Raw genomic sequence first — 24,620 nt, 5'->3', positions numbered from 1 at the left:
ATCATGCGGAACAGCTGATGCTCTCATGCATGCTTCAGTGTTGCTTGCCTCGACGCAAGCATCATAGAAGTGATTTAGCTCATCTGGTAAGCTTGTGTCACTGGGCTGCTCGTGGCTGTGCTTCCCTTTGTAGTCTGTAATAGTTTGCAAGCCCTGCCACATCCGACAAGCGTCAGAGCCGGTGTAGTACGATTCAATCTTAGTCCTGTATTGACTCTTTGCCTGTTTGATGGTTCATCGGAGGGCATAGCGGGATTTCTTATAAGCGTCCGGGTTAGAGTCCCGCTCCTTGAAAGCGGCTGCTCTACCCTTTTAGCTCAGTGCGGATGTTGCCTGTAATCCATGGCTTCTGGTTGGGGTATGTACGTACGGTGCCTGTGGGGACGACGTCATCGATGCACTTATTGATGAAGCCAGTGACTGATGTGGTGTACTCAATGCCATCGGAAGAATCCCGGAAACATATTCCAGTCTGTGCTAGCAAAACAGTCCTGTACCTTAGCATCTGCGTCATCTGACCACTTCCTTATTAACCGAGTCACTGGTGCTTCCTCCTTTAGTTTTTGCTTATAAGCAGGAATCAGGAGTATAGAATTATGGTCAGATTTGCCAAATGGAGGGCGAGGGTGCACATTTAACATGCTGGTAGAAATTAGGTAGAACGGATTTAAGTTTCCCTGCATTAAAGTCCCTGGCCACTAGGAGCGCTGCCTCTGGATGAGCGTTTTCTTGTTTGCTTATGGCCTTATACAGCTCATTGAGTGCAGTCTTAGTGCCAGCATCGGTTTGTGGTGGTAAATAGACAGCTACGAAAAATATAGATGAAAACTATCTTGGTAAATAGTGTGGTCTACTGCTTATCATGAGATACTCTACCTCAGGCGAGCAAAACCTCGGGACTTCCTTAATATTAGATTTCATGCACCAGCTGTTGTTTACAAACAGCAGGTGCGGTAGAGAGAGAGAGAGAGAGTCGAAAACAGCAGGTCCGGGACAAGGTAGAACATCTGGTGAACAGGTCAGGGTTCCATAGCCGCAGGCTGAACAGTTGAAACTGGAGCAGCAGCACAGCTGTTATGAAAGGCCCCAGAGTCTGCAACACCGCTAAGCAAGGGGCACCACCAAGCAAGCGGCACCATGAAGACCAAGGAGCTCTCCAAGCAGGTCAGGGACAAAGTTGTGGAGAAGTACAGATCAGGGTTGGGTTATAAGAAAATATCAGAAACGTTGAACTTCCCACGGAGCATCATTAAATCCATTATTAAAAAATGGAAAGGATATGGCCTGCCAAGAGAGGGCCGCCCACCAAAACTCACGGACCAGGCAAGGAGGGCATTAATCAGAGAGGCAACAAAGAGACCAAAGATAACCCTGAAGGAGCTGCAAAGCTCCACAGCGGAATTGGAGTATCTGTCCATAGGACCACTTTAAGCTGTACACTCCACAGAGCTGGGCTTTACGGAAGAGTGGCCAGAAAAAAGACATTGCTTAAAGAAAAAAATAAGCAAACACGTTTGGTGTTCACCAAAAGGCACGTGGGAGACTCCCCAAACATGTGGAAGAAGGTACTCTGGTAAGATGAGACTAAAATTGAGCTTTTTGGCCATCAAGGAAAACACTATGTCTGACACAAACCCAACACCTCTCATCACCCCGAGAACACCATCCCCACAGTGAAGCATGGTGGTGGCAGCATCATGCTGTGGGGATGTTTTCATCTGCAGGGACTGGGAAACTGGTCAGAATTGAAGGAATGATGGATATAGCTAAATACAGGGAAATTCTTGAGGTAAACCTGTTTCAGTCTTCCAGAGATTTGAGAGTGGGATCGGAGGTTCACCTTCCAGCAGAATAATGACCCTAAGCATACTGCTAAAGCAACACTTGAGTGGTTTAAGGGGAAACATTTAAATGTATTGGAATGGCCTAGTCAAAGCCCTGACCTCAATCCAATTGAGAATCTGTAGTATGACTTATAGATTGCTGTACACCAGCGGAACCCATCCAACTTGAAGGAGCTGGAGCAGTTTTGCCTTGAAGAATGGGCAAAAATCCCAGTGGCTAGATGTGTCAAGCTTATAGAGACATACCCCAAGAGACTTGCAGCTGTAATTGCTGCAAAAGGTGGCTCTACAAAGTATTGACTTTGGGGGGGTAAATAGTAATGCACGCTCAAGTCTTCTGTTTTTTTGTGTCTTATTTCTTGTTTGTTTCAGAAAAAAAATATTTTGCATCTTCAAAGTGGTAGGCATGTTGTGTAAATCAAATGATACAAACCCCCCCAAAATCAATTTTAATTCCAGGTTTTAAGGCAACAAAATAGGAAAAATGCCAAGGGGGGTGAATACATTCGCAAGCCACAGTGTACTTTATGCGCATAAAAACATTGGATGAAAAACTGGTTATTGTCGGATTTTTATTTTTTACTGAATCTCCGTTTGGATATTGGTTAGGCTACAATGAGGCTGTGGAAGTGTTAGCTAAGTTGAGCTGAGTACTGCTCATGATCATCTTGTCTGGTTGGCTCATTTATTATCACTGATCAGAACATTTTGTTATGTAGCCTAATAACTGGATTATTTTGCTCTTCACTCACAGTTGCTTAGTAACCTAGGCCTACTCCCAACAAAAAGCCTCTGACTTGTCTTAATCAATCAATGTGATTTTGTTTCACTGAATCTCCGGCTGTAGGCTATATTTGGTTACATTCGTGGAGATGGTAAAGCTCATCTATTCATTTGCTCATCTATCACTGATCAGAAACATTTAGCATTCAATAATGTAGCCTAAATCAAGGCCTATTATTTTGCTCGACCACATATAGGCAATTCCAAAAGTCTGAGGAGGTTATGAAATATGAACACGAGATTCACATGCTTTAAAAAATATACAGTATCTCACAAAAGTGAGTACACCCCTCACATTTTTGTAAATATTTGAGTATATCTTTCCATGTGACAAAACTGAAAAAATGACACTTTGCTACAATGTAAAGTAGTGAGTGTACAGCTTGTATAACAGTGTACATTTGCTGTCCCCTCAAAATAACACAACACACAGCCATTAATGTCTAAACCGCTGGCAACAAAAGTGAGTACACCCCTAAGTGAAAATGTCCAAATTGGGCCCAAAGTGTCAATATTTTGTGTGGCCACCATCATTTTCCAGCACTGCCTTAACCCTCTTGGGCATGGAGTTCACCAGAGCTTCACAGGTTGCCACTGGAGTCCTCTTCCACTCCTCCATGACGACATCACGGAGCTGGTGGATGTTAGAGACCTTGCACTCCTCCACCTTCCGTTTGAGGATGCCCCACAGATGCTCAATAGGGTTTAGGTCTGGAGACATGCTTGGCCAGTCCATCACCTTTACCCTCAGCTTCTTTAGCAAGGCAGTGGTCGTCTTGGAGGTGTGTTTAGGGTCGTTATCATGTTGGAATACAGCCCTGCGGCCCAGTCTCCGAAGGGAGGGGATCATGCTCTGCTTCAGTATGTCACAGTACATGTTGGCATTCATGGTTCCCTCAATGAACTGTAGCTCCCCAGTGCCGGCAGCACTCATGCAGCCCCAGACCATGACACTCCCACCACCATGCTTGACTGTAGGCAAGACACACTTGTCTTTGTACTCCTCACCTGGTTGCCGCCAAACATGCTTGACACCATCTGAACCAAATATGTTTATCTTGGTCTCATCAGACCACAGGACATGGTTCCAGTAATCCATGTCCTTAGTCTGCTTGTCTTCAGCAAACTGTTTGCGGGCTTTCTTGTGCATCATCTTTAGAAGAGGCTTCCTTCTGGGACGACAGCCATGCAGACCAATTTGATGCAGTGTGCGGCGTATGGTTTGAGCACTGACAGGCTGACCCCCCACCCCTTCAACCTCTGCAGCAATGCTGGCAGCACTCATACGTCTATTTCCCAAAGACAACCTCTGGATATGACACTGAACACGTGCACTCAACTTCTTTGGTCGACCATGGCGAGGCCTGTTCTGAGTGGAACCTGTCCTGTTAAACCGCTGTATGGTCTTGGCCACCGTGCTGCAGCTCAGTTTCAGGGTCTTGGCAATCTTCTTATAGCCCAGGCCATCTTTATGTAGAGCAACAATTCTTTTTTTCAGATCCTCAGAGAGTTCTTTGCCATGAGGTGCCATGTTGAACTTCCAGTGACCAGTATGAGGGAGTGTGAGAGCGATGACACCAAATTTAACACACCTGCTCCCCATTCACACCTGAGACCTTGTAACACTAACGAGACATGACACCGGGGAGGGAAATTGGCTAATTGGGCCCAATTTGGACATTTTCACTTAGGGGTGTACTCACTTTTGTTGCCAGCGGTTTAGGCATTAATGGCTGTGTGTTGAGTTATTTTGAGGGGACAGCAAATGTACACTGTTATACAAGCTGTACACTCACTACTTTACATTGTAGCAAAGTGTCATTTCTTCAGTGTTGTCACATGGAAAGATATACTCAAATATTTACAAAAATGTGAGGAGTGTCTGCATGGCTGTCGTCCCAGAAGGAAGCCTCTTCTAAAGATGATGCACACGAAAGCCCGCAAACAGTTTGCTGAAGACAAGTAGACTAAGGACATGGATTACTGGAACCATGTCCTGTGGTCTGATGAGACCAAGATAAACATATTTGGTTCAGATGGTGTCAAGCATGTTTGGCGGCAACCAGGTGAGGAGTACAAAGACAAGTGTGTCTTGCCTACAGTCAAGCATGGTGGTGGGAGTGTGGTCTGGGGCTGCATGAGTGCTGCCGGCACTGGGGAGCTACAGTTCATTGAGGGAACCATGAATGCCAACATGTACTGTGACATACTGAAGCAGAGCATGATCCCCTCCCTTCGGAGACTGGGCTGCAGGGCAGTATTCCAGCATGATAACGACCCCAAACACACCTCCAAGACGACCACTGCCTTGCTAAAGAAGCTGAGGGTAAAGGTGATGGACTGGCCAAGCATGTCTCCAGACCTAAACCCTATTGAGCATCTGTGGGGCATCCTCAAACGGAAGGTGGAAGAGTGCAAGGTCTCTAACATCCACCAGCTCCGTGATGTCGTCATGGAGGAGTGGAAGAGGACTCCAGTGGCAACCTGTGAAGCTCTGGTGAACTCCATGCCCAAGAGGGTTAAGGCAGTGCTGGAAAATGATGGTGGCCACACAAAATATTGACACTTTGGGCCCAATTTGGACATTTTCACTTAGGGGTGTACTCACTTTTGTTGCCAGCGGTTTAGATATTAATGGCTGTGTGTTGTGTTATTTTGAGGGGACAGCAAATGTACACTGTTATACAAGCTGTACACTCACTACTTTACATTGTAGCAAAGTGTCATTTCTTCAGTGTTGTCACATGAAAAGATATACTCAAATATTTACAAAAATGTGAGGAGTGTACTCACTTTTGTGAGATACTGTAGATAGCTATTATTTTCTATTGGTATGATGAAGATTCTCTAAATGCAAGACCCTACACCTGCTCCCTATCAAAGCGGACTGAGGGTAGGAAAGAGATCAAACGTGGATAAAAAAAACATGGGCTTGCCTTGGGCTCTTTCAAAATATCAAGTTGTGTGGGGAAATGTTTCCTTGTGTTTTATTCTGTTATATTTCATTATATTCTTAGCCTACTATATAATATATGTGTGTTCACTGTGATCAGGGTAGCCTAAGTGTGTCTTGTCTGTTTAATGAACAAACTAACTGTTGATTTCATGTGCATGTAGTCCATAGGCTGCACAGACCAGTAACATAATGAAACTCAGAATATGCCATTCTATTTAGAAATTCAATTTTATTAGTCATATAATGTTTGTTAGGCCCTGCCTAAAACAAATGAATAATGGATTTCTTTGTGATGGTGTATATTCAATGGATTTATTCATGTAGACATCCACTCACAACGGGCCACATCTACTCCCACTCCTACACTTGCAGGCACGGGAGATATAAAAGGCTTATCCCGGCAAGAATGTGGTAAAAATGGGACTGTATGAATTGGGTTCTGAAAAACATTGCCTTTTTTACAGGCAACATACCATAAAGTCAGTCTGTAAAGTGTATTAGGATACAGGAGGTGAAACCTGATCTGAAAGTCCTCCTTCCCTTCACTGTGTTTAGTCAAACCTCATATCCTCTTAGTGGCCATGTAAATAAAGTTTGATTGATTGATTCCTCTCCCCTGTCTCAGGTAAACTGTATGAATTGCTGGATGACTACTGTGCTGTGATACAGTTGTCTCACACACATGTGGACCTATTTGACTGGATCAGGAACACCCTGGAACACAGGAGTCAGCTGTGAGGACACATCTCAATACTCTAAAGGAGCTTCCTTTCCTTGTCTCCTTTCCTTTTTAGGATTATTGAGATGCACCCCAGAGATAGAGTGGCTCTATGAATGATCTGTGGATAGAAACATAGTACAATTCCAAGTAATGGTTGATTATGAATGTGTTTCTCTTTTCGCTACTACACTGTTCCTAAATCAAACTTATACATTTGTAACTGCTGCATACTGAACTATTTAGAAAACAACTAAATGTGATGATAAAACGAAGCTAATGAAATGATGTCAGCAAAACCAGGGGTCCTGCTTTTTGATTTTTCCCTTGATGATAGCCAACAACTCAACCAGCACCAGTTGAAGTCGGAAGTTTACGGACACCTTAGCCAAATACATTTAAACTCAGTTTTTCACAATTCCTGACGTTTAATCCTAGTAAAATTCCCAGTCTTAGGTCAGTTAGGATCACCACTTTATTTTAAGAATGTGAAATGTCAGAATAATAGTAGATATAATGATTTATTTCAGCTTTTAGTTTTCTCATCACATTCCCAGTGGGTCAGAAGTTTACATACACTCAATTAGTATTTGGTAGCATTGCTTTAAATTGTTTAACTTGGGTCAAATGTTTCGGGTAGCCTTTCACAAGCTTCCCACAATAAGTTGGGTGAATTTTGGCCCATTCCTCCTGACAGAGCTGGTGTAACTGAGTCAGGTTTGTAGGCCTCCTTGCTCGCGCACACTTTTTCAGTTCTGCCCACAAATTTTCAATAGGATTGAGGTCAGGGCTTTGTGATGGCCACTCCAATACCTTGACTTTGTTGTCCTTAAGCCATTTTGGCACAACTTTGGAAGTATGCTTGGGGTCATTGTCCATTTGGAAGACCCATTTGTGACCAAGCTTTAACTTCCTGACTGATGTCTTGAGATGTTGCTTCAATATGTCCACATAATTATCCTTCCTCATGATGGCATCTATTTTGTGAAGTGCACCAGTCCCTCCTGCAGCAAAGCACCCCCACAGCATGATGCTGTCACCCCCGTGCTTCACGGTTGGGATGGTGTTCTTCGGCTTGCAAGCAACACCCTTTTTCCTCCAAACATAACGATGGTCATTATGGCCAAACAGTTCTATTTTTGTTTCATCAGACCAGAGGACATTTCTCCAAAAAGTAAGATCTTTGTCCCCATGTGCAGTTGCAAACCGTAGTCTGGCTTTTTTATGGCGGTTTTGGAGCAGTGGCTTCTTCCTTGCTGAGCGGCCTTTCAGGTTATGTCGATATAGGACTCGTTTTACTGTGGATATAGAATATTTTGTACCTTTTCCTCCTTCACAAGGTCCTTTGCTGTTGTTCTGGGATTGATTTGCACTTTTCGCACCAAAGTACGTTCATCTCTAGGAGACAGAACGCGTCTCCTTCCTGAGCGGTATGACGGCTGCGTGGTCCCATGGTGTTTATACTTGTGTACTATTGTTTGTACAGATGAACGTGGTGCCTTCAGGCGTTTGGAAATTGCTCCCAAGGATGAACCAGACTTGTGGAGGTCTACAATTTTTTGGCTGATTTCTTTTGATTTTCCCATGATGTCAAGCAAAGAGGCACTGAGTTTGAAGGTAGGCCTTGAAATACAGCCACAGGTACACCTCCAATTGACTCAAATGATGTCAATTAGCCTATCAGAAGCTTCTAAAGCCATGACATCATTTTCTGGAATTTTTCAAGCTGTTTAAAGGCACAGTCAACTTAGTTTATGTAAACTTCTGACCCACTGGAATTGTGATATAGTGAATTATAAATTAAATAATCTATCTGTAAACAATTGTTGGAAAAATTACTTGTGTCATGCACAAAGTAGATGTCCTAACCGACTTGCCAAAACGATAGTTTGTTGACAAGAAATTTGTGGAGTGTTTGAAAAACAAGTTTTAATGACTCCAACCTAAGTGTATGTAAACTTCCGACTTCAACTGTATATATACGTGCAGTGTACTGTAAAATACAAAAAAAAAGTTTTTTCTTTAAACATTTTGAATAAATTCCTCTTTATAATCCAGTGACTTCACTCTTTGTTTGTTGGTAAAATGAGTCTTGTGGCTGACAGACATACCCGTCTCTCTTTCTGTCTCTCTCACTCACTCACACACACACACACACACACACACACACTCTGTCTCCCTCAAGCTATCTTGTTTTCCCTCCCTCCCTCTCTTTCTAACTCCACCCTCTGGCAGAAGCAGGAAGTCCCTCCCCCTCCTACAAACTCTCATCTGTGGAAATAAAACTGATCTCTGTCTCTGTGAGAGTGCACAACAACAGTCCAAATGGCTCAGCGGGGAGTTCTGCTGGACCAGGACCAGTTCTGTTGTTCTGTCTGTCTGGATCTACTGAAGGAGCCGGCTATTCCTTGTGGACACAGTTACTGTAGAAGCTGTATTGAGGGCTACTGGGATCAGGATATCTACAGCTGTCCTCAGTGCAGACAGACCTTAACTCCAAGGAAAGCTAGTATGAAAATAAAAAAGAATAATGTATGCACTAACTGTAAGTCGCTCTGGATAAGAGCGTCTGCTAAATGACGTAAATGTAAATGTAATGTTACTGCGAGACTCACCTCCAACCTCACTATGAATCTCCTGGTTTCAAGAAGCACACATTGGTTAAAGCCACCACACAACTACAGGAGAAGATCTGTTCTCATCATGACAAACTGCTGGAGGTTTACTGTCGTACCGATCAACAGTGTATCTGTTATCAGTGTGTGATGGATGAACATAAAGGCCATGATACAGTGTCAGCTGCAGCAGAGAGGACTGAGAAACAGGTTAGACCAGAGCAACTTGTTGGTAACTCTCTGATAAACACAGAATTAAAGACACAGTATGAAGGTTGGTTTAATAGGAGAGAATAAACAAAGTTGAAAAATGAAATCAATCCACAGCAGAAGAAATATAAACATCAAACCTAAATTATCCTAATGTATTACCATTGTTTAACATCAAACACCATTATCATTCTGAATGACTTTTATGAGTCCAAAGTTCAGTCTCTCTGATTAGTATTGTGTACTGTAATAACTATAATCATTCAACTGTGTGCTGTGGTGACTGTGTAGTAACTGTGTTCTGTGGTGACTGTGTAGTAACTGTGTGCTGTGGTGACTGTAGTAACTGTATGCTGTAGTGACTGTGTAGTAACTGTGTGCTGTGGTGACTGTAGTAACTGTGCTGTGGTGACTGTGTAGTAACTGTGTGCTGTAGTGACTGTGTAGTAACTGTGTGCTGTGGTGACTGTAGTAACTGTGCTGTGGTGACTGTGTAGTAACTGTGTGCTGTGGTGACTGACTGGTGATGTAGGTCAGGACATAGTTTAGTTGAGAGGACTGGCCTTTTTAACAATCAACAATATAGATCATATACTTTTCCAAATGGACTTTCTTAAGATTTTTATCCCTACCCTCTATGTTACTTTACTAGTGAACTATTTTGGACACATAAAACTTGATAGCTCAATGAAGAGTGTTTCTCCACAGAGTCAGCTGGGGATGAGTCAGCAGAAAGTCCAGCAGAGAGTCCAGGAGAGAGAAAAGGTGCTGAAGGAGCTCCAACAAGCTGTGGAGTCTCTTATTGACCAGAGGAGATGCACCATTTCACTTCCCTCCTCCAGTCAGCCAGTGAGGGAGAGAGGGCACTCTCCAGTCCCACTGTCTGAGTCCCACTGTAGGTAACATGCTGTCTGGGTTCCAAGTTAGAGAGGGAATAGACTGATTAACATGGAGCCTCTCTCTCTCTCTCTCTCTCTGTGTCCTAACAGCGCTCTGCAGAAGTGGACAGTGGCTGAGCTGATCCGCTCCATGGAGAGAAGGCGCTCTGAGCTGAAGGAGCTGATCAGAGCCCAGGAGAAGGCTAAAGTGAGTCGAGCTGAAGGACTCCTGGAGCAGGAGATAGCTGCGCTGAGGAGGAGAGATGCTGAGTTGGAGCGTCTCTCACACACAGAGGATCACATCCATTTCCTTCAGGTAACTATACTGCCTTGTTACATGTGGCCTTATACTGTCTTGTTACATTATAAAATGTAATATCTTATTACAGGTGACACTGACTTAGAGCTAGAAGTGACCCTTCTTATAATCCAGTGAAGTCACTCTTTGTTTACTGGTAAACTAAACTGAGCATTGTGGAGCCCTGTATTGTGGCTGACTGCTGACATTCACAAGATATGGTATTAATTAGTTATTAATAATATACAATATTACCATTACATTCATGAAAAGCAAGCCCCATACGTTGACACAGGCAATGTCATGTCTTTATTGAATGAATAAATGATAAAAGAACAAACATAGAACACTATACTAAAATAAATACATAATTGTATTTAGTCCCAAAGAGATCCCCACCAGACCAGTAGGCATTTTCACCTCGTCACATCATAAGTTACTACTGGATCTTATACAATGTTTGATATAATATAGTCATTTCTCATCAAGTAATCTCCCAACAGTTTGTTTACATTTGGCACAGGAGGTGGAAGAGGGGGAGGAGAAGAGAGGGGGAAAAAGAGAGGTAGGAGAGTGAGTGGACAAGAGGAGAGAAAAAAATAGGGGGATGAAAGGAAGGTGGGTGAAAAGACAGGAAGAGAGGGATGGAGAAGATAGAGAATGAGACGGGAGAGATGGAAAATGGAGGGCATTTGTATGGTTGAATACATAGCCTCATAAAATGGGTCCATTCTTTGTCAGACTCCACAGACATTTCCCTCCATGGTTCAACAGTGCAAGAGGAGCTATGGTCAGTCAATGTGCGTTTTGAGGTATCTAAAGTCTTCCATAGCAGACAGTTCAGTGTGAGTTTTGATATAGAAATAATACAGAGACACTGAATGAGGGTTCAGAGTAAGTGTGTTAAGACTATCCAGTGTATTCTGGTTAAGGGATAAGGTTAGGGTGTAGGGTTTAAATGTATGCATCCAGGTGAAAACCTGACTAAGAAGTGTAGTAACTTCAGCAGAATGAGGTAAGGGTAGGGTATAGGCCAGGGTTAGGCTATCAGTGTGCTAAGACTTTCAAGCGTATGCATCCAGTTAAAAATATTTTAACTCCAGCAGGTAGATGTTAGAGTGGAGTGTAGGCCTAGTGTATAAGGGTGTTTTGAGTAGAGTGTAGGGCAGGGATCATCAACTAGATTCAGCAGTGGGCCAAGTTTTTGTTGAGCGGATGGTCGGGGGGCCAGAACATAATTACAAATAATTTGTAGACTGCAAATTGACCACAAGAGCCCCAACATATATAATGTTTGACTAAAACATTTCAAACCTTGCTTACATTTGTATACGATCACGTGTCTCTCTATTATGCGTTGGAATACTTGGGAACAGATTTCTTGAATTAAAATCACTTGGAGCTGATTTCCTGGTGTTTTTACAGTCTTTTGAACCCCCCCGCGGTCCAAATTCGGCCCGCGTGCTGCCAGTTGGGGAACTCTGGTGTAGGGCGTGGGGTTAGGCTATCAGTGTTCTAAGACTTTCAAGTGTCAGCGTCCAGGTTAAAAGCTGTATCTATGAAGTGTTGTAACTCCACCAGGTGAGGTAAGGGTAGGGTGTAGGGGTTAGGGTGTAGGGGTTAGGGTATAAAAGTGAAAGCGTCCAGGTTAGAAGCTGTATCTATGAAGTGTTGTAACTCCACCAGGTGAGGTAAGGGTAGGGTGTAGGGGTTAGGGTGTAGGGGTTAGGGTGTAGAGGTTAGGGTATAAAAGTGAAAGCGTCCAGGTTAAAAGCTGTATCTATGAAGTGTTGTAACTCCACCAGGTGAGGTAAGGGTAGGGTGTAGGGGTTAGGGTGTAGGGGTTAGGGTGTAAAAGTGAAAGCGTCCAGGTTAAAAGCTGTATCTAGGAAGTGTTGTAACTCCACCAGGTGAGGTAAGGGTAGGGTGTAGGGGTTAGGGTGTAGGGGTTAGGGTGTAGGGGTTAGGGTGTAGGGGTTAGGGTATAAAAGTGAAAGCGTCCAGGTTAAAAGCTGTATCTAGGAAGTGTTGTAACTCCACCAGGTGAGCTGCTTTGTTCCCCGTAGCTGGAGCTGCTGCTGGTCCACGACCAGCATACCTACACAAACACACACACACACACACACACACACAAAAAAGAATAGAGCACACAATTAATACAATACACAGGTCTATTCCACCCACGTTTCATCAAATCACTCAATGGTATCTTTCCCTGAGCAGGTGCTGTATGAGAGAAGGAGGGTGGGTTGTACCAAACGGGGCGGGTGCAGTCAACGGTGGTTCGTAGGCGGGGTTTGACATAGTCATAGTAACCCTGGTTCTTGTGTTCTTCCTGGCACCACACCAGGTCAGCGTTAGGATAACGATGTGTCTCCACTTTCACCTGGTCAAATGGAAATGGAGAGAGCTGGAGGAAGAGAGAGGGAGAGAGAGAGAGAGAGAGAGAGAGAGAGGGAGGGAGGAGAGCAGAGCAGAGCAAGAGGAGAGAGAGGTGAGATTGGAAATGTGTGTGTGTGTGTGTGTGTGTGTGTGTGCGTGTACCTGCTCTATGCGTGCAATGGCCACAGTATCATCCATGCCTCTGTTGTTGCGTTCTCGGGTCAGTTCATAGTAGACCTTCCCAGTACAGAACACAATCCTCTTCACCCCCTCTGGCTTCTCACACACAGGACCACTGTCTGGGATCAGACGCTGGAAGTGGGTACCTGAAACACACACACGTCAGAGACACTGTGGCTGTTTCTCAAATAATCTTTCCTTGAGTCCTCACATCCTCTCTCCTCGCCTCCTCCTCAAAACCCAATGAGCCCCACTCATCTCCCACTCTCTCCCTCCATCCCTCCATCTCTCACCTGGCAGCATGTCGTCAAAGCTGGACTTGGCCTCTGGGTGGCGCAGCAGAGACTTGGGGGTAAAGACTATCAGCTGGAGGACAGAGAGAATAAATAAAATGAGGTTAGTAAAAGGGCAATATAGGTATGAAGCCTCTGTGTACAAAGTATGTGAGGCAGAGTGTGTGTGTCTGACACTCACAGGCTTCCTGAAGGGCTGTAGTATTTGTCTGCGGAGGACGTGGAAGTAGTTAGCTGGAGTAGAGCAGTTGACTATGATCCAGTTACAGTCATACAGCTGACGCACTGCAAACTCCTCAGCAGAGAATTTCTATTAGACGAGAGAAGGGACAGGGCATAAAGAAAGGACAGGGCATAAAGCACACAAGTTTAGAGACTCCCTCGCTCTCGCTGTCTCTCGGACGTGCACAAATGCACACAAACACTCCTACATGGTCTTTCTCTCTCTAACATGCACAAACACAAACACACACACTTACAGGGTAGGCATCTGGGTCTTCGTTACACATCTGCAGGAACCTCTCTGGTCGGGCCGAGGAGTGCTCTGGACCCTGAGTGAAGAATCATGGGATATGTAGTTTATCATCCACATGTGTCAACAGATTTTTTCCCAAACGGACACCGACATTTAGAGAGACAGAGATAGGAGCTGCAGTACTATTCTGTTCTCAGAGACTATGGCAGGCAGACAGACATAAAACTAGTCCCTACCATTCCCTCCATGCCGTGGGGCAGCAGCAGGACTATTCCGTTCTGTCTGACCCACTTGGCCTGTCCTGGGCAGATGAACTGGTCTATAATACACTGGGCTGTGTTGTGGAAGTCTCCAAACTGGGCCTCCCATAGAACCAATGCATTGGGACTGGCCATGGCAAAACCCAGCTCAAAACCTAGAGATAAAGGGGGAGAGAGGGACAGAGAAAGAGAGAGAGAGAGAGAGAGGATGGGGGGTTGTTCAGGTCAGAAGGAATGAGGGTACTAACTAACAAAACAGACAACCCCCCATAATGCTGTCACCAGACAACCCCCATAATGCTGTGGCATGCTGTCACCAGACAACCCCCATAATGCTGTGGCATGATGTGGCCAGACAACCCCCCATAATGCTGTCACCAGACAACCCCCATAATGCTGTGGCATGCTGTCACCAGACAACCCCCATAATGCTGTGGCATGATGTGGCCAGACAACCCCCCATAATGCTGTCACCAGACAACCCCCATAATGCTGTGGCATGATGTGGCCAGACAACCCCCCATAATGCTGTCACCAGACAACCCCCATAATGCTGTGGCATGATGTGGCCAGACAACCCCCCATAATGCTGTCACCAGACAACCCCCATAATGCTGTGGCATGCTGTCACCAGACAACCCCCATAATGCTGTGGCATGATGTGGCCAGACAACCCCCCATAATGCTGTCACCAGACAACCCCCATAATGCTGTGGCATGCTGTCACCAGACAACCCCCATAATGTTGTGGCATGCTGTCACCAGACAACCCCCATAATGTTGTGGCATGCTGTCACCAGACAACCCCCATAATGCTGTCACCAGACAACCCCCATAATGCTGTGGCATGCTGTCACCAGACAACCCCCATAATGCTGTCACCAGACAACCCCCATAATGCTGTGGCATGCTGTCACCAGACAACCCCCATAATGCTGTCACCAGACAACCCCCATAATGCTGTGGCATGCTGTCACCAGACAACCCCCATAATGCTGTCACCAGACAACCCCCATAATGCTGTGGCATAATGCACAAAATAATAGGCTGCATCTGTATGTATATGAATCTGTGCATATACTGTATGTACGTGTGTGTGTGTGTGTACATGTTTAACTATACTTGTGGAATTCCCATAAGAATAGTCAACAAAAATGTATTTGACCAACTGGGGACATTTTGTCAGTCCCCACAAGGAAAAAGTATATTTCTAGTGGGTATAGGGTTAGAATTAGTGTTAGGGTTAGAATAAGGGTTAAAGGTTAGAAGTTAGGTTTAAGGTTATAGGGTAAGGTTTAAGGAAAATAGGATTTTGAATTGGAATCAATTGTGTGTCCCCACAACGTTAATAAATCAAGACTGTATGTGTGCGTCCGTCCGTGCGTGCGTGCGTCCGTGTGTGTGTCCGTCAGTGTGTGTGCGTCCGTTTTTCCGTCTGTCCGTAGGTCCGTGTGTGTGCATCCGTGCGTCCGTCCGTCCGTGTGTGCATGCGTCCGTGAGTGTGCTAACCCAGTACTCCATACTCAGACAGAGAGCTGTTACAGACGGTGTATGGAGCCTGGTTAGGAGAGATGTGGTTCATGGGAATACAGATCCTCTTATCAACGTTCTGGTCATGGAGAACATGGTGCCTGTGACTGTAGAGAGAGGGATGGAGGGAGAGAGAGAGGAGAGAAAGAGAGGCAAATATAGAGAGGAATGGGAGAAGGATGGGTGGAGAAAAAGAGGGAGAGAGGGGTAAAAAGAGAGGGAGAGAAGGGTAAAGAGAGAGGGAGAGAGGGGTAAAAAGAGAGGGAGAGAGGGGTAAAGAGAGAGGGAGAGAGGGGTAAAGAGAGAGGGAGAGAGGGGTAAAGAGAGAGGGAGAGAGGGGTAAAAAGAGAGGGAGAGAGGGGTAAAGAGAGATGGAGAGGAGTACAGCGACAGAAGTTAACACACCACCAAACTGTGACAGTACTGCTTTAGCTACATGTTCATTAAACCAACATAACATCCAGTTATGTATCCCTGGTTTCCTGAAAGACACCTTACTATAGAATACTCATACTACACAACACTGTCAAGCAACTAACTTACGCACAACATAGTCATAACAGTGACATAGGCTGACCTAAGGGTGACATTAGTACCTGAAGGTTCCTCTCTCCACGTCCTGTCCGCTGAGACGTATGTGTGTTCCCTCCTTGAGCAGTGAGCCAAAGGCCATGTACTCTCCTAGAGCCCAGTCACACACACGCTGGCCCACCATCGCTGCACGACCCTTTAATATACGACTCAGACCTGAACCACACACACAGATGGATGGGGATATGTACTTGTCTTCCACAGGTATTGTGTGTGTGTGTACGTGCATGGGTGGGTGCATGTGTGCTTCCGTATGCATTTGGTGTGTGAGCTTGTGTGTGTGAATGCATGCATCCCTGTGTGTGTGTGTGTGTATCAGTACCTCCGTGTATGGTGAAGTCTTCCACGGGGACAGATGAAGCGATGTGTCCTATGTGTCCCAGCTCCTCCTCAGGCAGGCCTGTAGACAGACTGGTCATACTCTTAGGCTGGCCGTCCACGTTGAAGAAACCTACACGCGCGCACACACACACGCATGCAGGCACATACACAAACACCCACATGCACGCACACACAAACACAGAGAGATAGAGAAAGATACATGTTGTTAGTGTCTGTCTAGAGATTTTAACATATACACATACAGTACCAGTCAAAAGTTTGGACACACCTACTCATTCAAGGGTTTTTCTTTATTTTTACTATTTTCTACATTGTAGAATAATAGTGAAGACATCAAAACTATGTAATTCACATATGGAATCATGTGTTAAACAAATCAAAATATATTTTCTATTTGAGATTCTTCAAAGTAGCCACCCTTTGTCTTGATGACAGCTTTGCACACTCTTGGCATTCTTTCAACCAGCTTCATGAGGTAGTCACCTGGAATGCATTTCAATTTACAGGTGTACCCTGTTAAAAGTTAATTTGTGGAATTTCTTTCCTTCTTAATACATTTGAGCCAATTAGTTGTGTTGTGACAAGGTAGGGGTGGAATACAGAAGATAGCCCTATTTAGTAAAAGACCAAGTCCATATTATGGCAAAAACAGCTGAAATAAGCAAAGAGAAATGACAGTCCATCATTACTTTAAGACATGAAGGTCAGTCAATACGGAACATTTCAAGAACTTTGAACGTTTCTTCAAGTGCAGTCGCAAAAACCATCAAGCGCTATGATGAAACTGGCTCTCATGAGGACCGCCACAGGAAAGGAAGACCCAGAGTTACCTCTGCTGCAGAGGATAAGTTCATTAGAGTTACCAGCCTCAGAAATTGCAGCCCAAATAAACGCTTCAAAGAGTTCAAGTAACAGACACATCTCAACATCAACTGTTCAGAGGAGACTGCGTGAAACAGGCCTTCATGGTCGAATTGCTGCAAAGAAACCACTACTAAAAGGACACCAATAAGAAGAAGAGACTTGCTTGGGCCAAGAAACACGAGCAATGGACATAGGTCCCCTGTAGCTCAGTTGGTAGAGCATGGCGCTTGCATAGCCAGGGTTGTGGGTTCGTTTCCCACGGGGGGCCAGTATGTAAATGTATGCACTCACTAACTGTAAGTCGCTCTGTATAAGAGCGTCTGCTAAATGATTAAAATGTAAAATGTAGACCGGTGGAAATATGTCCTTTGGTCTGATGAGTCAATATTTGAGATTTTTGGTTCCAACCGCCGTGTCTTTGTGAGGCGCAGAGTAGGTGAACGGATGATCTCTGCATGTATGGTTCCCACCGTGAAGCATGGAGGAGGAGGTGTGATGGTGTGGGGGTGCTTTGCTGGTGACACTGTATGTGATTTATTTAGAATTTAAGGCACACTTAACCAGCATGGCTACCACAGCATTCTGCTGCAATACGCCATCCCATCTGGTTTGCGCTTAGTGGGATCATTTGTTTTTCAACAGGACAATGACCCAAAACACACCTCCAGGCTGTGTAAGGGCTATTTGACCAAGAAGGAGAGTGATGGAGTGCTGCATCAGACGACCTGGCCTCCACAATCACCCAACCTCAACCCAATTGAGATGGTTTGGGATGAGTTGGACTGCAGAGTGAAGGAAAAGCAGCCAACAAGTGCTCAGCATATGTGGGAACTCCTTCAAGACTGTTGGAAAAGCATTCCAGGTGAAGCTGGTGGAGAGAATGCCAAGAGTGTGCAAAGCTGTCATCAAGGCCAAAGGTGGCTACTTTGAAGAATCGCAAATATAACATATTTTGATTTGTGTAACACTTTTTTGGTTACTACATGATTCCATATGTAATTTCATAGGTTTGATGTCTTCACTATTATTCTACAATGTAAAAATAAAGAAAAACCCTTGAATGAGTAGGTGTGTCCAAACGTTTGACTGGTACTGTATATGCACTTACTATATATTGTAAAACTTACTGTAGGTGCACGCACGCACACACACACACACACACACACACACTGACCGGGCCAGGGCGAGTCCAGCCAGTGTTTGATGTGTAGAATCTTCTCGTCTTTAGAGCGAGCATGAGCCTCCTCACAGATCTTGTCATACTTTGCTATCTCTTCCTACAGAGGGGAAGGGTTAATATCCATTTAATGTTGAATTAAGTTATACTCAACAACACCACCTCGCCACCTCATGTCAATCAGTGAGTACATTCTATTTCATTCAGGATAGTATTTTATGTAAAGACAGAGGACAGAATATGATATCTAAGTACAGGTTTGTAAGGTTTGTGTGGGTCACTTGGTAGATAGAGCATGGCACATGCAACGCTAGGGTTTTGGGTTCGATTCCCATGGGGGACCAGTACGAACAAATATGAAAATGTATGCTCTGGATAAGAGCGTCTGATAAATGACCTAAATGTAAAATGTTGTTTATGGTATATGATTTATATGGGCATATATATGGGTATATAGTATATATGGCAGAATGTGTTACCTCATAGTCCTGTCTGGTGACTGCTCCCTCTGCTAGGAGTTTCTCAGAGTATTTCTGGAGGACTCCTTTCTGCTTCTTGATCTGCTTGTACATCAGAGGCTGAGTGAACATGGGCTCATCCATCTCATTGTGGCCGTTACGCCTGTAACACACCTGGAGGGTACACACACACACAGAGATCGGAAGGGTGTGTAAACATTGGCTCATTCATCTGATTAAGACGATTACACTATAGGAACACACCTTGGTGACGTTCAGTGGGGCACGCAACAGAAAACGTTATTAAGAGCTGACAGACATTTGCACTGTTTCGCTATAGCTTTAGTCATCAATACGCAAGAGGGCAATATTTTATTAATGTAGTAGTGTTTCCCCCCCTAGAAAGCTACAGTGAGGGAAAAAAGTATTTGATCCCCTGCTGATTTTGTAAGTTTGCCCACTGACAAAGAAATAATCAGTCTATAATTTTAATGGTAGGTTTATTTGAACAGTGAGAGACAGAATAACAACAACAAAATCCAGAAAAACACATGTCAAAAATGTTATAAATTGATTTGCATTTTAATGAGGGAAATAAGTATTTGACCCCCTCTCAATCAGAAAGATTTCTGGCTCCCAGGTGTCTTTTATACAGGTAACGAGCTGAGATTAGGAGCATACTCTTAAAGGGAGTGCTCCTAATCTCAGTTTGTTACATGTATAAAAGACACCTGTCCACAGAAGCAATCAATCAATCAGATTTCAGACTCTCCACCATGGCCAAGACCAAAGAGCTCTCCAAGGATGTCAGGGACCAGATTGTAGACCTACACAAGGCTGGAATGGGCTACAAGACCATCGCCAAGCAGCTTGGTGAGAAGGTGACAACAGTTGGTGCGATTATTCGCAAATGGAAGAAACACAAAATAACTGTCAATCTCCCTCGGCCTGGGGCTCCATGCAAGATCTCACCTCGTGGAGTTGCAATGATCATGAGAACGGTGAGGAATCAGCCCAGAACTACACGGGAGGATCTTGTCAATGATCTCAAGGCAGCTGGGACCATAGTCACCAAGAAAACAATTGGTAACACACCACGCCGTGAAGGACTGAAATCCTGCAGCGCCCGCAAGGTCCCCCTGCTCAAGAAAGCACATATACAGGCCTGTCTGAAGTTTGCCAATGAACATCTGAATGATTCAGAGGAGAACTGGGTGAAAGTGTTGTGGTCAGATGAGACCAAAATTAAGCTCTTTGGCATCAACTCAACTCGCCGTGTTTGGAGGAGGAGGAATGCTGCCTATGACCCCAAGAACACCATCCCCACCGTAAAACATGGAGGTGGAAACATTATGCTTTGGGGGTGTTTTTCTGCTAAGGGGACAGGACAAATTCACTGCATCAAAGGGACGATGGACGGGGCCATGTACCGTCAAATCTTGGGTGAGAACCTCCTTCCTTCAGCCAGAGCATTGAAAATGGGTCGTGGATGGGTATTCCAGCATGACAATGACCCAAAACACACGGCCAAGGCAACAAAGGAGTGGCTCAAGAAGAAGCACATTAAGGTCCTGGAGGGGCCTAGCCAGTCTCCAGACCTTAATCCCATAGAAAAATCTGTGGAGGGAGCTGAAGGTTTGAGTTGCCAAACGTCAGCCTCGAAACCTTAATGACTTGGAGAAGATCTGCAAAGAGAAGTGGGACAAAATTCCTCCTGAGATGTGTGCAATCCTGGTGGCCAACTACAAGAAACGTCTGACCTCTGTGATTGCCAACAAGGGTTTTGCCACCAAGTACTAAGTCATGTTTTGCAGAGGGGTTAAATACTTATTTCCCTCATTAAAATGCAAATCAATTTATAACATATTTGACATGCGTTTTTCTGGATTTGTTTGTTGTTATTCTGTCTCTCACTGTTCAAATAAACCTACCATTAAAATTATAGACTGATCATGTCTTTGTCAGTGGGCAAAATTACAAAAATAGCAGGGGATCAAATACTTTTTTTCCCTCACTGTATGACCTTTGGCTTTCACCTGGAATTGTTTATTTATGTCTGAGAAAAAAAAAAAAAAAAACTTTTCAACCCATATGACCTAGTACACAATAGAAGTATAATAAAACATATACAAATATGATGATGTGATCAAATCTATTTGTTTTGTGAATGAATAAGCCTTTTCATACTTTATAATATGTCCATATATAGTTAATCTGTTATAGGAAAATCTACCCAAAATATTTAACTTTATTACTTTACCAAACATATCATGACATTAGTGATAGTCAAAATCTGTTACATTTGTGAAAGTCTGAATCAACATTTGGGCCATTTAAACAGTGTGCGTCCCTCCTATAGACAAGGGGAGAAGGGCTATGTAAAGGACTCCATTTTGTCATTCTGAGCATACAGTACCAGTCAAAAGTTTGGACACACCTACTCATTCAAGGGTTTTTCTTTATTTTTACTATTTTCTACATTGTAGAATAATAGTGAAGACATCAAAACTATGAAATAACACATATGGAATCATGTAGTAACCAAAAAAGTGTTAAATCAAAATATGTTATATTTGAGATTCTTCAAAGTAGCCACCCTTTGTCTTGATGACAGCTTTGCACACTCTTGGCATTCTCTCAACCAGCTTCATGAGGTAGTCACCTGGAATGCATTTAATTTAACAGGTGTACCCTGTTAAAAGTTAATTTGTGGAATTTATTTCCTTCTTAATGCGTTTGAGCCAATTAGTTGTGTTGTGACAAGGTAGGGGTGGAATACAGAAGATAGCCCTATTTAGTAAAAGACCAAGTCCATATTATGGCAAGAACAGCTGAAATAAGCAAAGAGAAATGACAGTCCATCATTACTTTAAGACATGAAGGTCAGTCAATACGGAACATTTCAAGAACTTTGAACGTTTCTTCAAGTGCAGTCGCAAAAACCATCAAGCGCTATGATGAAACTGGCTCTCATGAGGACCGCCACAGGAAAGGAAGACCCAGAGTTACCTCTGCTGCAGAGGATAAGTTCATTAGAGTTACCAGCCTCAGAAATTGCGGCCCAAATAAACGCTTCAAAGAGTTCAAGTAACAGACACATCTCAACATCAACTGTTCAGAGGATACTGCGTGAAACAGGCCTTCATGGTCGAATTGCTGCAAAGAAACCACTACTAAAAGGACACCAATAAGAAGAAGAGACTTGCTTGGGCCGGTGGAAATCTGTCCTTTGGTCTGATGAGTCCAAATCTGAGATTTTTGGTTCCAACCGCCCTGTCTTTGTGAGACGCAGAGTAGGTGAACGGATGATCTCCGCATGTGTGGTTCCCACCGTGAAGCATGGAGGAGGTGTGATGGTGTAGGGGTGCTTTTCTGGTGACACTGTCGTGATTTATTTAGAATTCAAGGCACAGTTAACCAGCATGGCTACCACAGAATTCTGCAGCGATAAGCCATCCCATCTGGTTTGCGCTTAGTGGGACTATTATTTGTTTCCAACAGGACAATGACCCAACACACCTCCAGGCTGTGTAAGGACTATTTGACCAAGAAGGAGAGTGATGGAGTGCTGCATTAGATGACCTGGCCTCCACAATCACCCGACCTCAACCCAATTGAGATGGTTTGGGATGAGTTGGACCGCAGAGTGAAGGAAAAGCAGCCAACAAGTGCTCAGCATATGTGGGAACTCCTTCAAGACTGTTGGAAAAGCATTTCAGGTGAAGCTGGTTGAGAGAATGCCAAGAGTGTGCAAAGCTGTCATCAAGGCAAAGGGTGGCTACTTTGAAAAATCTAAAATATATTTTAATTTGTTTAACACTTTTATGGTTACTACATGATTCCATATGTGTTATTTCATCGTTTTGATGTCTTCACTATTATCCTGCAATGTGGAAAATAGTAAAAATTAAGAAAAACCCTTGAATGAGTACGTGTGTCCAAACTTTTGACTGGTACTGTATGCAATGTGTCTGCCTCCGACATAAAACAAATGTTTCACTTTTACACAAAATTACTTCTTTACTTCTTTTAGGAAGTGTGTAGGTTGCATTCTTTATCGTATAGCTATGCAAGTTATGTATTTAGATCCGCCTGCTCGAGACATATTTAGCTATTGCTTTGCCATGTCTGTGCTGTGAAGCAGTCGAGCTGTATACATGTTTTTCTAAGTAACTCCCCTTTTGACGTAACGTTGCAGTGAAGTTATATAAATCGATGTAATGCTGCAGCTGACCACCAGAGGGAGGCAAATACAAGTTTATTCGACCGAGCATGTTTACATGGTCCTTGAAAGGTCTGGATTGCAGTCTTCTGACATAAAACGGTGGGAAATCAATAAAAGAAGTCATGTAAACATATACATATTTTTTAAAAGTAATTCTAGTGCCCGATTTCAGGGACTGTCAGGTTAAGAGGTAAACTGACAACGAAAATCCTGTTTCAGTCAGTTTTCTTCCGTTTGCCTAATTACATTTACATTACATTTACGTCATTTAGCAGACGCTCTTATCCAGAGCGACTTACAAATAGGTGCATTCACCTTATTGTGGGATAACCACTTTACACATTGTTTTGTAAAAAAAAAAATTTGGGGGGGGGGATGGGTTGGGGTAAGGGGGGGTAGAAGGATTACTTTATCCTATCCCAGGTATTCCTTAAAGAGGTGGGGTTTCAAATGTCTCCGGAAGGTGGTGAGTGACCTTCCGGAGACACCACCCTGATCAGGGAACACACTCACCAAGTCTACCACCACGTCCTTGTGAAAGGTGGCTCTCCACTCGGCGGCGACGTTACACACGTACATGACAGCCTCGGGGTCGTCAGCATTGACGTGGAAGATGGGGGCGTTGACCACCTTGGCCACGTCTGTAGGGTATGAGGATGATCTCGCCACCCTGGGGTCGGTTGTGAAACCAATCTACAGGGAGGAGAGACAGGTGGTTAGAGGGTGTGTGGGTGGGGGGAGCGGGCGTGTAATGTGGTTGTGCTTGCATGCATGTGTGAGTGATGTAGGAGGTTTTGTGAGTGTGTGTGGGTGCGTGTGTGTGTGTAGGTTACGGAGAACAGCAGGCCATCCATGGGGCTGTTAAAGTGTGTTTGTTACCTGGTTGTTAATCTCGAAACCCAGAACCAAATATTGTGTACACTAGCTAACTCTATTTACGTAAGTAAGCCCCTCCCCACTACAGAAACACCCAACATTTTCAGTAAAACTCCCCCCATCCACTTCAAGCATCACCTCCACAAAATCAGTATTTGTCAAAGAGTCTGTGACACGATATACCAAATGAAGATCATCAGAAGAACTTGGACAGTGCCTTGGGTGGTGTAGCAGGATGTGTGTTACCTGGTTGTTGACCACCACATGGACAGTGCCATGTGTGGTGTAGGAGGGCAGGTCAGAGAGGTGGAAGGTCTCGTAGACAACCCCCTGGCCTGCAAACGCTGCATCACCATGGAGCAGGATGGACATCACCTGGAACACACAGAAATATTCATGCACACGGTTTGTGTGTTTGTGTGCATGTGTGTGTGTGTACATACTCTTTTGCCCTCTGTGTCTCCAGAGTAGAACTGCTCAGCCTTGGTCTTGCCCTGCACCACGGGGTCCACAGCCTCCAGGTGGGAGGGGTTAGCCATGAGTGACAGCGTGATGTTCCTATCAGTGACCCGGTTGATCCTACGGTGCCACATCCCCAAATGGTACTTCACATCTCCAGAACCCTGATAGGGAGGAGGAGAGAGAGCGAGTAAGAGAGAGCGAGA

The 24,620-nt window shown here is 44.3% G+C and overlaps 3 protein-coding genes across 3 annotated transcripts in view; 2 read left to right on the top strand and 1 right to left on the bottom strand.

The window, feature by feature from the left end:
- The window catches only part of pargl (poly (ADP-ribose) glycohydrolase, like), a 45,209-nt gene extending 36,853 nt beyond the window's left edge, over positions 1-8,356 (top strand). Inside the window, exon 16 of the mRNA XM_084160302.1 lies at positions 6,209-8,356. Within this exon, the coding sequence (XP_084016428.1) occupies positions 6,209-6,321 (113 nt within the window). The 3' untranslated portion in view covers positions 6,322-8,356. The remainder of the gene's footprint in view (positions 1-6,208) is intronic.
- A 30-nt stretch (positions 8,357-8,386) lies between these two features.
- LOC311127517 (uncharacterized protein) lies at positions 8,387-10,879 on the top strand (the record flags this gene model as incomplete). The annotated part of the gene is made up of 5 exons (XM_084159339.1): positions 8,387-8,395; positions 8,911-9,126; positions 9,835-10,025; positions 10,116-10,320; positions 10,826-10,879. 5 exons carry the CDS (start codon positions 8,387-8,389, stop codon positions 10,877-10,879), a joined length of 675 nt encoding a protein of 224 aa, XP_084015465.1.
- Positions 10,694-24,620, bottom strand: part of ogdhb (oxoglutarate dehydrogenase b) — a gene marked incomplete at its 5' end in the record, with an annotated part of 50,931 nt that continues 37,004 nt past the window's right edge. The window contains 15 exons of the mRNA XM_084160431.1: positions 10,694-12,400; positions 12,558-12,712; positions 12,847-13,010; positions 13,158-13,230; positions 13,339-13,467; positions 13,637-13,708; positions 13,869-14,047; positions 15,402-15,529; positions 16,019-16,169; positions 16,336-16,464; positions 18,394-18,496; positions 18,876-19,028; positions 23,593-23,772; positions 24,202-24,330; positions 24,399-24,578. Of these exons, the coding sequence (XP_084016557.1) occupies positions 12,280-12,400; positions 12,558-12,712; positions 12,847-13,010; positions 13,158-13,230; positions 13,339-13,467; positions 13,637-13,708; positions 13,869-14,047; positions 15,402-15,529; positions 16,019-16,169; positions 16,336-16,464; positions 18,394-18,496; positions 18,876-19,028; positions 23,593-23,772; positions 24,202-24,330; positions 24,399-24,578 (2,046 nt within the window). The 3' untranslated portion in view covers positions 10,694-12,279. The remainder of the gene's footprint in view (positions 12,401-12,557; positions 12,713-12,846; positions 13,011-13,157; positions 13,231-13,338; positions 13,468-13,636; positions 13,709-13,868; positions 14,048-15,401; positions 15,530-16,018; positions 16,170-16,335; positions 16,465-18,393; positions 18,497-18,875; positions 19,029-23,592; positions 23,773-24,201; positions 24,331-24,398; positions 24,579-24,620) is intronic.

This window comes from Coregonus lavaretus (assembly GCF_964263955.1).
Source record: "Coregonus lavaretus genome assembly, chromosome: 4".
NCBI lineage: Eukaryota > Metazoa > Chordata > Actinopteri > Salmoniformes > Salmonidae > Coregonus > Coregonus lavaretus.
The sequence above is the reverse complement of the archived record's forward strand: the minus strand, read 5'-3'. Positions and strand labels throughout refer to the sequence as shown.